The sequence below is a fragment of the Amblyomma mixtum genome, chromosome 1 (assembly GCF_055824585.1).
Source record: "Amblyomma mixtum isolate Tamu chromosome 1, ASM5582458v1, whole genome shotgun sequence".
Lineage (NCBI taxonomy): Eukaryota > Metazoa > Arthropoda > Arachnida > Ixodida > Ixodidae > Amblyomma > Amblyomma mixtum.
This window is the reverse complement of record NC_143012.1, coordinates 26,631,723-26,647,815: the sequence shown is the minus strand read 5'-3', so window position 1 is coordinate 26,647,815 and position 16,093 is coordinate 26,631,723. Positions and strand designations below refer to the sequence as shown.

Sequence of the window (16,093 nt, the reverse complement as noted above, 5' to 3'; positions counted from 1 at the left end):
GGTTCGGTAGCGAAGCGAAACCAGATTTCGCCGGTGCCCAAAGTGGTAGTCGAGGGTGGGGTTTTCCCCCTCCGAGACCAAACAAGCTCGAAGGATATACAATGAAACAGGAAAGACGGTCTTCCGTGTAAAAAATTCTGCAGTTTTCTCCGAAGAAGACAAAGGCTTGAGATGATTAATGGCTTGCCAACGCAAAAACGCCTTTTTAGACGCTCTCATAACGAAACTGCGAAGTTCCCGCGGCCAAAGGAGGATTCAGTTCTTAAACAGTGAGAACTGCTGCCAAAGCAGGTGTTGAACTACATGCCGAACATTTTCTCAAGTCTGCCCTTGACAGCGTTCGCACCGTTTACAGCAGCTCCTCACTTCAGTCTGACGTACAATCCGTTCTTGAAACAATGCCTTTGTTTGCACTTTATTCAGAATGTACAGTTACAGCACACACGAAGACATGGAGGCAAGGGTGGTGAAGTATAAACGATCATGCGGTGCCCACGGCAGTCATCAGTACCATCGTAAAATAAAATCCCTGACCTTAGCTGAGAAAGCACGCTATTCGCTTAAAGCCCTTATATACGCACAAATATAAGAAATTAATGGCTGTCCGAATAGCACGGCCAACCAAAACGTTTCAACAACGCTAACTTATCGTTGCCTTTCTTTTCATGCCCACAGACAGTTTGAAACTACTAGCTATTCCCTCTTCATAACCTAACTTACTTGGTAACAAAGCACGGTGGATGCAAAACTTCGGACAAAGACAGCGCATGGTGCGCGGGCGCTCAGAATGATGCCTGGAGCCGGGCACGGTTACGATAGTTAGGACTGCGGGTCAGGGCGCCTTCTCACAGTCAGCTCGAGGTCACTTGTTTGCATAAGCTCACGAGGTTTCAGCTGTAGAAGCCACGGGCCTGCCACAAGTTAGCAATAAAAATAGCATAGCATACACGGCCGACCCGCACGAAGTCCCTGGTGTACACGCGTCAGTTCATGACAGCTCAGGACGTCAATCCAGGCGCAGTTCTTTGCGGACGTACTTGGGAGCCTCGTGGATGATGCCGGCCTGGATGAGTCCGTGAGCTGTGTCCAGGATCGACTCCTTAATGGGCCTCGGTTCCACCTTGAGCACTTCGCGCATCCTCTTGTTGGAAAACTTGAACACCTTTCCGGCGCGAGGGTAGAGCATCTTGGCTGACCGGTCAACAAAACCCACGAGCCAGAGTCCAATGTTGGGAGCCGACAGGAACGGGATGTAGTAGCCCTGGCCCGACAGTTCTTCGCGGAGAATGTGCGCTATGTCCTTCAGCCAGACACTGCCCGAGTTGATGATGTGCCGCTTTCCCGCAGCCTCCGGAACAACCAGGGCCTGGACGTGGGCCTTGGCGACGTCGCGGACGTCGCATATGGCGAAGTTGACGTACGGGATGAGCGGCGTCGACTTGTCCAGCAGCCGCTTTACGACTTCGACGCTGGTGCCGTAGGTGCCGTGCAGAGGTGGGCCGAACACCAGCGACGGGTTGACTGCCACCAGCTCGAAGCGCTTGGCTGCCGGCAGCGAGTTGACGAAGTCCCAAGCCGCCTTCTCGGCGAGCGTCTTGCTCTTCGCGTAAGTCTCCAGACCCTTGAAGTCCACGTTGGTCCAGTCGCTCTCGTCGTACTCACGGTCGGCCGGATTGTCGACCTCGCCGTGTACGGCACCCATGGTGCTGGTGATGACCACTCGCTTGACGGTTCCGGCCTCGGCGGCGAACTTGAGCACGCGACGCGTCCCCTCCACAGCGGGTCGGATCACGTCGTCCGGGTGGTTGGGCTCGGCATTCGGGAACGGAGACGCCACGTGAACCACGTGCTGACAGCCCTTGACGGCTTCGGCCCAGCCGGCATCATCCAACAGGTCGGCTTCGACGAGTTCCACAGGGTGCTCGGCTTCGGGGCAGCAGGTCCTAAGTGGCTTGGTTTTGCGCTCGTTCTTCGCATCGCGCACAGTGCCACGCACGTGGAAACCCTGCTTCAGCAGGGCTCTGACCACGTGTACGGCGATGAAGCCGGAGGCCCCGGTAACGAGCACCACGCCACCAGAGTTGGCCATCTCGCTGCTGTAAGTGCGGTAGAGTGTGCGGCGCGCAAGAGGAGGATGCGGCTGCTGGCAGGACGCTACCGTCACGGCGTCGAGCTTGCGGTGAACTGTCAAAATACCGGTTCGGAACCACCGCATAGTTGGGTCGCTCGCTGGGTCGCTCGAAACGCGGGAGAGAGCACGGCGCCCCTTTCGTCGCCGGTAGCGCCATCTGTCCCGGAGACGCGGTAACATTTCCTCCGTGCGTCGAGCGGGAAAAGTAGTAAGACTGAAGGAAGCTGCGGCGTGGCGCCACCTAACGCGCAGCCAGAGTAGCAGCAGCCACTGCCGCGCACTTTTGAAGTTGGGCGGCCCAACATGAAACGAAGCAGCACAAACACATGCGTAGTTAACGCCTATGCTTACATGTCTACTTGTCTAATCACGGCCGCGTGGATCGGGCGCGCCATTCGAGGCGGGTGTGGACTGATAAAAGTGCCAAAGCATTCATACGCTCACCAACACCGACCGAGAATGGTCACCGTACGTACGACCTTGTGCCGCTGCCTAGCAACCCGTTACTGCCAGAGCGTACCCAAGCGCGGATAAGTTCGAAGGAGCGTCGCGCAGCTGCGCGAGAGGTTGCGCCGGAAGAGCAACATGAGTCGCGCAATCCCTACCGGTGGCAGCGATAAAAACAGCCACCTGCCAGTGCAGTGACGCGTCTCTTAAACGCTGCTCCAGTGCGCCGCTAGTGGTGCGTTCACTCGCCGCCATCTATGAATGTTAAGTAGAGAATGACCAATTCTGCATATATGAGCATTAACTAGTGATGCAAAACTATCGGAAAATTGACTATCGATATTATCGATATTTTCTCTTAAACTATCGATACTGTAAAAAAACTATCGATATTGCTACTATCGATAGTATTATCGATAGCCTATTATCGATAGTGTTTTCATCGATAGTATTACTAGCAATAGTTAGTTTAGTTTAGCTTATGGGGGTTTAACGCCCCAAAGCGACTCAGGCTATGCGCTATGACTCTCTATGACTGTGGCTGTGACTACCGATAGTGAAACTGTCGATTTTAAAGCTACTGGCGGTAACAATATTGATATTATGCTTTTGTTAGTCAGCGATATAACCAGAACATTTGCGATACCTGATTGGTTTCACGGCCTCATGAGACTTAACGTACCACAGAGGCACAATCTATGAGGGATGCCGTAGTGGAGGTCTCCGGGTAAATTTCGACCAGCTGTGGTTCTTCAACGTGCACTGGGACAGTTGAAAAATACCTGGAACTGCATCCGATGAAAAAACAAACAGCACATGTCGTGCTGGCTTACACGACACTATCGTGCACTGCAGACGTCGTCTTGCTGACGTAAAACCACAGCAGGAATGCTTTTCGCACACATGAATCGCGACTAGGACATTCGCGCGCTAACATTTTATCCAGCAACTGTACGTAGGGAACATCTGCAGAGCTCGGTGACGCGCAGGCCGCGAAAACGGGCGAGTCCATCACCTCCATACCATACACTCGGGAAACGAATTTTAGGATGCGTGGGTACGCGTGGTTGATTTTATAGAATCGATAGTACTATATTTAACAAATGAAATGAAATGAAATCTTTATTTGCCATCAAATACAGATGGGGGGATTGTAGAAAAAAAGCTGTCCTTGGACAGCTTCACGGGTCCACAATCCCTTATTTTGGCAGAGTGGCGGCATCACATAACATATTCTTGATATGCAAACATATAAATACATTTTTAATATGATACAGACTTAGTACTCGCATGGGCGTCCGGAGGGGGGGGGGGCAAGGGGGGGCGGCTGCACCCCCCTGGAAAATCACTCACTCGAACCGTGAGTGATGGCCGCACGCCAGGGGCGGTGGTGCGCTCAGCCAAAACGGTAAAAGCAGCCCCGCTTCGACGCTTGGTCACATCTGCGAAATGCCGCGTCCGGGCGCGCGTCGTTCCGCCGTTTTCAAACCACGCCACCGCCAGCTCTGCTGAAGGACGACCTGTTGCAGACATGCAGCGGCACCGGCGAGCATGTGTTTCGAGCCGTCTTGAGATGGGTGCCTGTTTCTTTGATCTCTAGAGAGATAGCGACACGGAGGCAGACAGTGCACAGGGCACAGGTGGTGGTGGTGGTAGTGGTTTATTTAAAAAAAATAAAAATAAAAAGTGAAGCAAAAGAGTGTTGCCGGCCGCGGCAATTGCTATCTAATATCTTAAGCACCCGAGCTGCAGCCGGCGGAAACGAAAGGGAGAGGATAGTGAGGAGAAGTATAGAGGGGAGCGACAGCGAGAAAGGACAGGGGAGAGCTTTGTACACTATTTACAAAATACAAAAGTAATCAAGTTCGCGCCGCTCGCGCGCTAAGAGGGCACAGGTCGCTCGCTAGAATCAGGATACGTTCGTACGCCGGCCACCGATGAATTCTTGAGGGGGGAAGGACAAATCAGCCGTGTCCACCCCCGCTTTGTCGGGCTGCTCAGGGGCAAGCGGGCGACGAGTTGGCGCCGCCGCCGCTCGCTGTCTCCTCCGATCCACGGGAGAGCTCAGTGCGGTAGAAGCGCCGCTTTCAGAACCTTCGGCAAAGGGGATTAGCTGCTTTTGTTCACGGCGACGCAGTCTCCAGAGGCGCCCCCACACCAGCGTTCCTTGCGTCTTCTCCGAAAACCAGCGCCTTTGGTCAACGCAGCCCGATGGCGCCTGCCTGGCTCGCCTGTCACCTCTGGCTGGGCCTCAAATCACAACAGCGCCCATGTACTGTGCGTGTCAGTGCATGGTAAAGAGACCCAGGTGGTCGACATTATCCGAAACTCTGTACTACTCCGTCCCTTATAGCCTGAGTCGTTTTGGGGCTCTGAACCCCATAAAAGCACAAAAACAAATTTTCCGACCGAATTAGTTGCGGGTGTCCCTTCCCCTCGGAAGTCGCGCGGCGTTCCTTACACCCCAAAAGTGCGCATTCGTGGATATTGTGGCAAGTAAGCCCTTGCACATGTGCGCGCCTCTGTGTTTGTGCTTCGGTGTTTTTAGTGGCGGGTTGTCAACGAAGGTGAGAACAACCAAGACAGCGGACGAGAAAACGACGAGCGGCGAGCAGTGTGTGTGCGGTTGCTCGACTGTGCGGATGCGCGAGCAAGATGGAGCGAGGTGTATGAAGCTGCGAGCGTGCATTTATCTTGTAAATAAGTTTTCGTTGTATATAGTCATCTTTTGTTTTCAACGTACTCGTTCAACCATTTTTCCAATCAATATATATGATGACTGTGCACTGAGAGCGTGTAATGAAGCACAGAAATGAATTTATCACCCGTGTAACTACGCAATTCGCACCAGAAAAATCCGAGGCGCCTACAGTTGCTGTTCAAGGAAGACTGACTGAGTGACTGTAGTTGCGTGTTTGTGAACATATTGCGCTGTGTGCTGGTCATCAATTCGGGTGAGTCGAGAACCCGTATGCAGTAAGACTGAGCACTTCGAGTATTGATAGTATCTTTTTGCATTTTTATTAATTTTAATTGTTTCTTTGTTGATAAACTCCAATGTATCTCTACAATCCGCGCTTTAATTTGCTGCTTGTAATTTTCTTTCATGTGTGTATTTTACTTATTTTTTATTTATATATAAATAAATAAATTTACTCCGCAAATAGTGCCTTTTCGCTACGAATATACCCCCCCCCCCCTCCGGCGCCAACAACCAATGGGCCCCCCCCTGAAAAAAATTCTGCGGACGCCCTTGAGTACTCGTAAACGAAAACAACAGAAAACAATAAAAAGAACAGAAAACAACAGCGGAACTCACTTCTACAAATCCAAACGAAAACAACAGCAAGGCTAGATAACATTACATAGAAACCAAATACATCTGCCGGAGGTCCTTGTAGGTTGCCGTGAAAAGGTCAAAACGGACAGAATTATAATAATTCAAAAGCGTTGGTATTGTGCACTTAAGGCACTGTTTCCCGTAACTTGAACGTGACATTGGTACTGACCAATCCTCGAAGTGTCTTGTAAGGTAACTTGGAGTTCTGTCCTGTAATTGGGATAGGTTACGTATATTGTTGATATTCCTGTGGATTTCTTGTTTATATACATGGCTTAAGCGATATCTATATAGATTGTGAGCTGGAATTACACCAGAGTTGCTAAAGAAAGTTGAGGTGGAAGCAGTATAAGAAGCATTATATGTGTGTCGGAGATACTTTTTCTGTAACAGGTGGATGTGTTCTATATTAGTGGATGTTGTGTTTCCCCATACTAGTTGACAATAGTTCAAGTGTGACTGAAAGAGTGAATGATAAAGCAAAGCAAGTAGTATCAATACAGCTATCGATAGTACTATCAATAGAACTATCGAAAGTACTATCGATACTACTATCGATAGTGCGCTATCGATAGCACTATCGATAGTCTTTTTTACCATCGATAGTTCGATAGCGACTCAACTATCGATAGTTTTGCATCACTAGCATTAACCCACTAAAGGTATCATGTCATACCCTTAAGGCGGAGCCTAAGTGCCCCCTCCACTTGAAGAATGAAAGCCTGCTTTCGCATGTCCACTCCGTTTAACTACACTGCGTTAAACCCTACCAGGTCTTACAACCCGCATTTTAATCAAATGCCTCTGAATAGAGGCCCTGCAGTCAACAGCATCACTATAAACCCCTTACGACGTCGCGGCCACGGTGCAGCCTAGCTGGTGCAAGGAGGTTGACCGCGACATTATAAGAGGTTGATGCTAGTGACGGAACATCCGCCGTTTCCGGCGGTGGAAATGGCCGAGAGCATTTTGGAGCAGTCTTTGACGCAGGCGAAAAATAAATTTGGAGCAGCTATCTCGTGTTTTGTAAAAGCAGGTTCCCCATAGCGAGAATGCCGTGGTTCACAAAATGGCAGCGCGCTGCACGATCACTTTGAGCGGTGCAGGGTTGTAGACAGCAGTCTTAGCCAGCTTTCCGTATCTTTCTAAATGCGTCCAAATTCGCCCGTCGTGAAGAAATTAAAATGAGCGAAATTTTATACTGCAAACATTACTGCAAATTGTTCTGCGCAGAAGCTGCAGAGAATGTTCAGAAACGCCCATTTTTTTTTTAATAGCATCCTCGATTGCCCGCACCGGTGCGCACCCGCCGCCCTCGATCACCGGAAGCGCACCCTGCAGGGTCAATTTTTCGTTGCCCCGTCTCGCACCCGGAAAATTGGCGGTTCGCAAGGGTGCAATCCCGACAAGCATTGCGTGACGCGTGCTGCAGAGAAGCCGCTTTGCTCGTGTCTGCGCACAGTCTCGCACGATGGAACAGGGAATACGGATGGTTGCCGCCATTGATGAACTGCTGTCAAGTTCGTCTGATAGCGAAGATGACATGATAATCGACTTTATTTAGCCTAAACACGGCGATGACCGACCGGCGATGACGACCGGGTCGTCAGGCGCCTCGCCGATACCGGAGTGAACGTCTGTTTACATTGCACTGCTTGGCATATATAGCTGCAGTGTGCATGGACTTTGACATGTGAAATGTGTGATTTATTTGCAGTTCCAAAAGCATTTTCGGGTGTGGAGGAGCGTGTGACCGGTGTTGTGGTTTACAATCAAATGCACGCGCCAGAAGAAAGGCACCCAGAAGAAAGGCACCCCAAAGGCGGCGCTGCAAGGGTCGCCACCGCCGCGGGGCGCAGGGAACCGCGCTGGTTTCGGAGCGCACCCGGTGCGAGGTGATCGAGAACGCTATTAAATATGACCTTGGCGTAATTTTTCTTACTAGAAAAAAAAAACCCGCGAAATTTGAAAATAAAAATGTGACTGCGTTCCAAGAGGAACTTGGAGGGCAAGTGGAAAACTCAAAAACGGAACAGAAATCTCAGAAGGGGGATTGCTAAGGTCAATAAGGAAATTGAGCGGTACGCAGCCAATCTGTCCGAAAGGAGCTGGGCCGAGATGTGGGATGAAATGAGCTTAAACATGAGCCTTCCCAAGACCTGGGCTATCCTCCGCTACCTCATCGATCCCAATCACACCAAGAGACGGACCAGACTAGACGAGATTAAGATCAAGCATAAGTTCAAAGGAGGAAACGAGGAGCTGCTGGATACAATCAGGACAACATATACGAGGGGGTACCCAAAAGAAACCGGACTAAATTTTTTGTTCGGCAAAGCTTCTGTGGTACCGCGTTTTGCCACAAGGAGTGCATAGAACGAACATTCCAGAGTCAGTAAGCCGAGTGCCGTCGCTGAAGGAGGCCCGACTAATTTAGGGAGAGTTTTAGAGTGACGACTGTTCTGTGTGAATGTCGTTTTTGCAATGGCTGATTTTCGTGAACAGCGTGCGCCGGTGAAATTCTGATTTTTGCTCGGAAAAAGTTGAATGAAAACTCTTGAAATATTAAGAAAGACGCACAAGGACGATGCTAAGGGGACAAATCAAGTGTTCCTGAATCGAATCCTGAATCAAAGCAACAATCATGCCAATGGAAAACTTCAAATTCACCTCGCCTCAAGAAAGCTCGTCAGGTGAAACCAAACCTCAAAACAATGCTGATTTGTTTTTCGACGTGAGAGGAGTCGTCCATTGAGAATTTCTTCCGCAGGGTCAGACAGTTAGCCAGGCTTTCTACTTGGATGTTTTGAAAAGATTGGGCAACAGTGTGCGGTGGAAGCGGCCAGATTTCTGGCGGTCGGGCGACTGGTTTTTCCATCATGGCAATGCCCCTGCTCACACAGCCCTGTCTCTACGACAATTTTGGACCAAAAATGGCATGACCCCTATTCCGCAACCCTCGTACTATCCCGACCTTGCCCCGTGCTACTTTCTTTGTTTCCTAGAATGAAAAAATAGGTGAATGGAAAGCGTTTCGCTGATGTTGCTGAGGTGAAGAAAAAAACGACGGAGGCCCTGTCAAGCATCACAAAAGATGAATTTAAACAATGTTTTGAAAAATGGAATGAAAGATTCGACAAGCGTATCATTGCAAGTGGAGAATACTTTGAAGGAGATTGAAGGTCTATGCTTAAAATGTGAACAAATAAGTTCAAACAAAAATAAGTCCGGTTTCTTTTGGGTACCCCCTCGTACATGTCAGGATTCCGGCCCTCCTCTACCTAGCTATACTGGGCCCGTGAATGAGGCCATAGATGCTCCAACTGAAATGGCTGAAATTAGGGCGGCCCTGCAGGATCTCAAAAAGAGATCTGCTCCAGGATATCACAAACACCATGCTAAAAAATATGGACGATGACTCCTTACACTTCCTTTGCGAACTAATGAATGAAATTTGGAAAGGGGCTGAAATCCCACAGGAGTGGAAAATCTCAAAATTGGTCCTCATTCCTAAACCGGGCAAGAAACTTTAACTATCCACCATGAGGCCCATATCTCTCACCTCTTGTCTGGGAAAGCTCATGAAAAAAAATTCGCTGTGGCTTAGCTTGGTTAAGCCCAGTAATTGCGAAAGCAATATCCGTACGTATGCCATGCTACAGCTGGTAGTGTAGCTGTTGGTGGTGCTTGTGGTTAGACTTGTGGTGATGCATCGGTTATATAATCCAATCCACTCCAAACCAATCCCATGCAATCCAATCAATTCCACTCCACTCTAATTTAATGTAATCTAATCCAATGAAATCTAATCTAATCTAATGTAATCCAATCAAATCAAATTCGACCCACTCCAATCCAATTCACTGCTATCCAATCCAATGTAATCTAATCTAATCCAGTCCAATCTAATCTAATCAAATCTAATCTAATGCAATCAAGGTGAAATGAAGGTCAATGGTGGTCACCGCCGCGGCACGATGGCGGTCACCGGCCGCGGCACGGCAAAGGCGTGAAAGTGCAAGGAGTATTGCTTTCGCAATAAAAGTGATACAGCTCAGAATCTCTGGACATGTGGAAACCAAGGAACTCTGGCCAGAGGAGATGGTAGGGTACAGGACGGGATTAAGTGTCCAGGATGTCATGCTCAGATTAAAGCACGACATCCTGGATGCTCCCGAGGATGACAAATCATATAGAGCAATCCTGGTACTTGATCTCACTTAGGCTTTTGATAATGTTGAGCACAGAGCGGTTCTCGAAGGCCTCAACTCGGCTGGAGTGGGAAGCAAGTGCTTCAACTATGTCAAAGATTTCCTCACCTGCAGGAGGCCGCCGCGGTGGCTCAGTGGCTATGGTGCTCGGCTGCTGGCCCGAAAGACGCGGGTTCGATCCCGGTCGCGGCGGCTGAATTTCTTTGGAGGAGAAATTCGAGGCCCGTGTACTGTGCGATGTCAGTGCACGTTAAAGAACCCCAGGTGGTCGAAATTTCCGGAGCCCTCCACTACGGCGTCTCTCATAGCCTTAGTCGCTTTGGGACGTTAAACCCCATAAACCAAACCAATCCTCACCTGCAGGAAAACTGAAGTTAGCTTCGTGGGACTCAGATCCGAGCCTATCAGTACCGTAGAAGAACTTCTTGCTGGGCGAGTTGGTGCATAGCTTTCTTGGGATGGCGTTGCGCACACGAACAAACACACAGGAAGAGGCAGAAGACAGAAAGAGCGCAAACTATCAACTAGATTTATTGCTTTCGCAACAGAATGTATATGCAGCATACACACGTGCAAAACAGAATAGGGAGAGGGAAAAAGGGGGGGGGGAAGGGGATAGCAAGTCAGGCCTGCATAGGTCAGCGAAACCCACGGATAAAATTCCTTTCCCTATCATATAAGGTGACAGAAGCTTCCCGCATCAGAGAAAAAGGCGAAAACTGTATTAGCGATACCTCGAAAGTCACCTTATATGATAGGGAACGGAATTTTATCCGTGGCTTTCGCTGACCTATGCAGGCCTGACTTGCTATCCCCTTCCCCCCCCCCCCCCCACTCCTTTTTCCCTCTCCCTATTCTGTTTTGCACGTGTGTATGCTGCATATATATTCTGTTGCGAAAGCAATAAATCTAGTTGATAGTTTGCGCTCTTTCTGTCTTCTGCCTCTTCCTGTGTATGTTTGTTCGTGTGCGCAACGCCATCCCAAGAAACCTATAAGTACCGGGGGCAGAGGGACGCCCCAGGGATCTGTCCTCTCCCCCGTTCTTTTAAATTTTGCAATGAAAGATCTCTCGTCCCAGCTGAATACAATAGAAGGCTTCAAATATAGCATCTATGCAGATGACATCACACTTCGGACCGGAGGAGGCTCCAGCGCCGATATTTCGCATAGACTGCAAGAAGCGGCGTCTATAGTTGAGAACTACGCCCTAAATAGAGGGCTATATATTGCTCTCCTCAGAAATCTGAACTGTTCTCAATGTGCAGCAAAGCAAAACTAACCCGAGAGTCCCGCCTACCACACCTACATAAACCAGTGGAGGTATACGTGGGAGGGAATACGGTACCAGGAGTCAGCACCATTAGGATTCTGGGATATTTCCTACAGCAGAATGGGAAAAACACCACTATCCTTAAAAAGCTTCAGATGTATATCGACCAAGTAACGGGGATATTCAGGCGAATCTTCCTAAGGAACAAAGTCCTCAGAGAACATTGCCTAATAAGGCTGGTTTGTGCCTTCATAATCAGCAGGATAGCTTATGCCACTCCCTTTCTCAATCTTCATCCTGCCGAAGCGAAAAAGTTAGACATAATGATCAGAACGTCATTCAAAAGGGCTTATTGGGGTTTAACATCCCGAAGCGACTGAGGCTATGAGGGACGCCGTAGTGAAGGTCTCCGGAAATTTCGACCACCTGGGGTTCTTTAACGTTGTTGAGGACGGAGGGGCCCTGGAGTTGGGTGGGTCGTTCAGGGCCGCAGGTCCCGGCTCCGAAGGACGATGGCGAGCTCGATTAAGGAGTAAACTGTACAGAAGGTTTATTCTACATATTTACAGTCGAGAAGGGAATGCTTCGATCACAAAACAACATCCCGTTAAATACGGTTCGTATTCCCCAGATCCCTGAGTGGGGAATTTAGTTTGAAGAACGCTGTCCAATCGGATGGGCAGTTGATGACGCTGGCGGTACCACCCACGGCAGGGGCGGTGCTGATGCTCTCTCGCTCTCTCACAGCTCGGGGGATGGGAAGGGGTAGAGACAGAGTTATCAAGCATTGACGGGTCACTCTGATCACTGCGGCAAGTGTGCTGCTCGAACGGAAGTCCTCGAACTCCACCGCCGGATGTGCGAAGCACGAGGCCTCTGTCGAGGGCACAGCCGTCTTTCGATTAACAGCAACAGCTGGACCTTGTGAGCACCACTCCGTTGTCCGGCCATGTCACGGGGGTGGACTCGGTCACTGGACGCCGTCGCCGCTGCTTCCGCCGGTGCTTAGCCTTCACCGCACCTTTGCTTAACGACGGCCCATGTCTGGTAGTAATTCTCAGGCCCGCGTACCCAGATCTTAACAACGTGCACGGCTTTAGGCATCCCCCCCCCCCCCCCAACTCCTCGACAGAGAAGCTTCTAGCTATGGGAATGCATAATACCTAGGAAGAGATTGCCAAAGCGGTCAGGGAGGCGCATATCTGGCGGCTCAACTCCACTGTAGCTGGCCGAAAAACACTACAAGAACTACGGCCGGCTTCCGCCAGGAGTACTACCTTATGTCGCTGAACCCCTGGAGCTTGAAACACGGAAACTATTCAAAATTGCATCGATTCCTAAGTATATGCACCCTATCTATGATAAGGAACGAAGGGGCCATAGAGCAAAATTTATTCAAAGTAAACTAATGAAAGACCCTCCTCAGGATTTAGCCTATTGCGATGCTGCCTGCGGGCTAGAAGAGGTCGCAGTCATAGCTGTGGTAGATGGGAACCACTCCCAGAAGGTAACTGGATCCATTTATACGCGTAACGCTTTAATAGCTGAACAGGCTGCGATAGCGCTAGCATGTACAGGTACCGGAGCCAAAACTATTCTCTTAGATAAGGCGGCTGTTAGGAACTTCGGCAAAGGCCTAATTTCCACGCAGGCGGTCAGTCTACTGAGGAAGCACCAGCTAAACCGGGAGGTTTCAGTCATCTGGGCTGCAGCTCATAAGGGTCTACCAGGCAATGAGGCTGCCCATCACCTCACTCGAGATATATATATACCCGAGCGGCCGTAGAAACCCCGCTAGCCGAAGACAAAGACCCCCTCATCTCCTACAAGGAGCTCTCTTAGACTCCCAGACTAGGCCGAAGGATCTATCCATCACCAGATAGGTCCCTAACACCCTCAGAATGCAAGACCTGGCAAAAAATTCAGGCCAATCGCTTCTTATGTTACTCTGCATAATGAGCTTACAGGCGACCCGGAGGCTTGCAATCTCTGCAACGTACCTCTGAGTCAAAATCATCTAATCTGGCAATGCCCCGAATCTCCGGGAGCTAAACAGACTGATCCCCTTGATCAAGTTGCCTGGGAGTCCTACATCCGCAGCCCAAATGCGGATGTACAGAAGATTGTCCTACGCCTGGCGGAGGAGGCATACTCCAAGACCTTCTATGCGGTCACGGCGCAGGAGGGCCGGCAAGAGGGGGACCCTCCCTCTGGCTGAGCCCCTACCCCGAGGCCCATGTCGGTGTGAATAAAATCGTCTCTCTCTCAAACGCCGCGACGTTAGACACCTTTAGCATGCCGTGTTACCGTTACCGGAGTACCGGGAGCCCGCCTACCGCCGGTGAGCACGCGCTGATTGGTCCCGATGCTGCAGGCGCGTGCGTAGCTGCCAGGTGCGTGGCGCCATCTGGCGACGTCAAGATTTGCGCATGCTCATTGGCTGCGCGCGGGCTCTCGGTACTCCGGTACCGGGAACACGGTAGGCTAAAGGTGTCTATTAGCACTCCAAAAACGCTCCGCTTGAACGCACTCGATTAGAGAAAGCCAGAATGAATTAAGAGGCCACCGCGGTCACACCGATCGTTCCGTGATAAGCGCGGCCTGTTTGCTTCATTGAAGTCATACGATGAGCGGCACCACGCCATTACCGTTTCACGGCATAGCTGCATGAACTTGTGCAGTGTCTAGGCACTACACAGGTTAGACACTGCACAGGTTCATAGGAGGCTATGACAAGTTCAGGGAGTCCGGGTTTTTTTTTTTCCGGGGGGGGGGGGGGGGGGGGGGGGGAGCAGCTTCAGTTCTGCTAATCATGCGCATGAACAGGAGTCAGACAATCAATGACTTCTACTGGGACATAATTGGTTTACGTCGCTCAAAAGAAAGACTTTACGAATGGCTACAAAGGCTAGCTCAGCTCCACTGTGCTTTATGCCAACATTCTAGAATTGAAGCAATTGTTACAAATCTGATCTGAACGCAAGCAGTTGGAGACAGAGGGGGCAGAGCCCCACTGACCCCGTTCCGATATCCCTGGACAGGTTTCTTGCAGCCCAGAATGGGTGCACCTCTGGCGACCAAGCATTTTATCGCACATATGCGGTCCTCGTCTCAAGGAGCTCTGCTATCTTCCTCTGCGGATGAGTTCGGCGTTGCCGTGTGGTTCCCACCTACTTGGCTGCCTCCTCTTCCAGTGTTTGCGATGAAGATACTCAGTTCAGATTTCCTCACACCAGAACATATAATTTAAGCGCGCGCTGCGGAACACGTTTGGCAACGACACAAGCTCGATATCATGCATGCACAATGTGGTCAACGAGTGCAAACCCACTGAGAATGCCACCCCATCACTGGAAGTGGCTCAAGAGGTACCCCTAATACACATGGGAAGGGGGCAGTGGGACTGTACCATATGGGTCACTGCTACCCAGAAGACATGAAGGGGCGCTACCGTAAGCTTTGGCCCCCAAATGGATGGGTGCATGTCTATGCCTTCATCAGAGAGTCAGTTACTTTCTATACCACAACCAAGTTGTACCTGAAAATCCCTATTTGTGGCACTTCCTCTCTGCAGGAGCTTGAAAAAGCTAACAATTTGGAAGAAACTAGGAGATTTCAGTTCTCAAAAGTTCTCTTTTTCGCACGAAAATAAAGAAAAAATACGTTGGAGCCACTTGGATATCTCTTAAGTGCGGGAAGGCGAAAGCCGTTTGCGACTCATTGCACTGATTTTGAATTTGCCGCACTTGAATTCATTTCACGACAGAGGAGAAGAGTGTGGTGTCACGTGGTGACATCACGCTGCTCATGCGCATCGTGTCGGCAGTTGCTAGGTGGCGGTTCACGCTGCTTCGACGTCCTTTTGTCTGCAGTGACGTCATCATCTAGTGTTCCTTGTTTCTGAGCAATTTTTACCCAAATTATACATCTTTCGGTGATCTTTAGTAATTACGCTTAATTACACGTTTTCAATCTAACCTGACACAAATCCGGCATTTTTCTGCCCATTCTGTGATAATTTTCATTATGTTGTGACGACTTCCGGTGGATGTGACGTCACACCGTTCCCGTCGCTATATCGACGCATTTCGTTTTCTTCCGTTTTTTCACTATAATTGCCTATAATTAACCAACTAATCATTCTACAATCATCAAACTTGGCATCGGGGTTACATTTTGTCCCCTCCATCTGATGCTACCATTCATTTTCTCCTATCCTCATTAGTTGCCGCATTATTCGTGGAAGACAGCGTTACACCGGACGTGACCTTGGCCACGAGTATGAGCCATAACAGGATTTCGCATTAAAATTCCCGAAATGAAACATAAGTGCATGGAGTTCACAAATACATGCATTTCAAAGGGAGCGGCCCTGGGGAACTCAGAAACTTCATAATTATCAAGGAAATCGCTACATGGAGGTTTGTAACATGCAGGTTTAGCTACTTATATTCCCCAGATCACTCTCTGATTGAGCCATTTTGTACTTGCAATTCTTGTCATGCCTTTTACCATTTGCTGCTCTTCTTAGGTACTCTTTCTGCATGAAAATAAATCATTCTTGTAGTTATGATAAGTGGCGTGTCTTGTCTAGCTTTTGCTTTTCTGTCCTTTGATGCCTCGGCACTCTGGACATGCAATGTCCAAGGATAGTGCTGCCTTACAACTGTTACAATGACCAGACAATATACC

The 16,093-nt window shown here is 49.7% G+C and overlaps 1 protein-coding gene across 1 annotated transcript; it reads right to left on the bottom strand.

Annotated features, from left to right (window-relative positions):
* Positions 1–387: 387 nt before the first annotated feature.
* LOC149365829 (uncharacterized) lies at positions 388–2,499 on the bottom strand. The gene has a single exon (XM_089546622.1). The coding sequence runs from the start codon at positions 2,309–2,311 to the stop codon at positions 1,007–1,009; it is 1,305 nt and encodes a 434-aa protein (XP_089402748.1). The 5' UTR covers positions 2,312–2,499; the 3' UTR covers positions 388–1,006.
* Positions 2,500–16,093: the final 13,594 nt, after the last annotated feature.

Excerpts from the sequence above, each read along its gene's own strand:
- LOC149365829 (XM_089546622.1), bottom strand. The coding sequence starts at position 2,311 with ATGTTACCGCGTCTCCGGGACAGATGGCGCTACCGGCGACGAAAGGGG.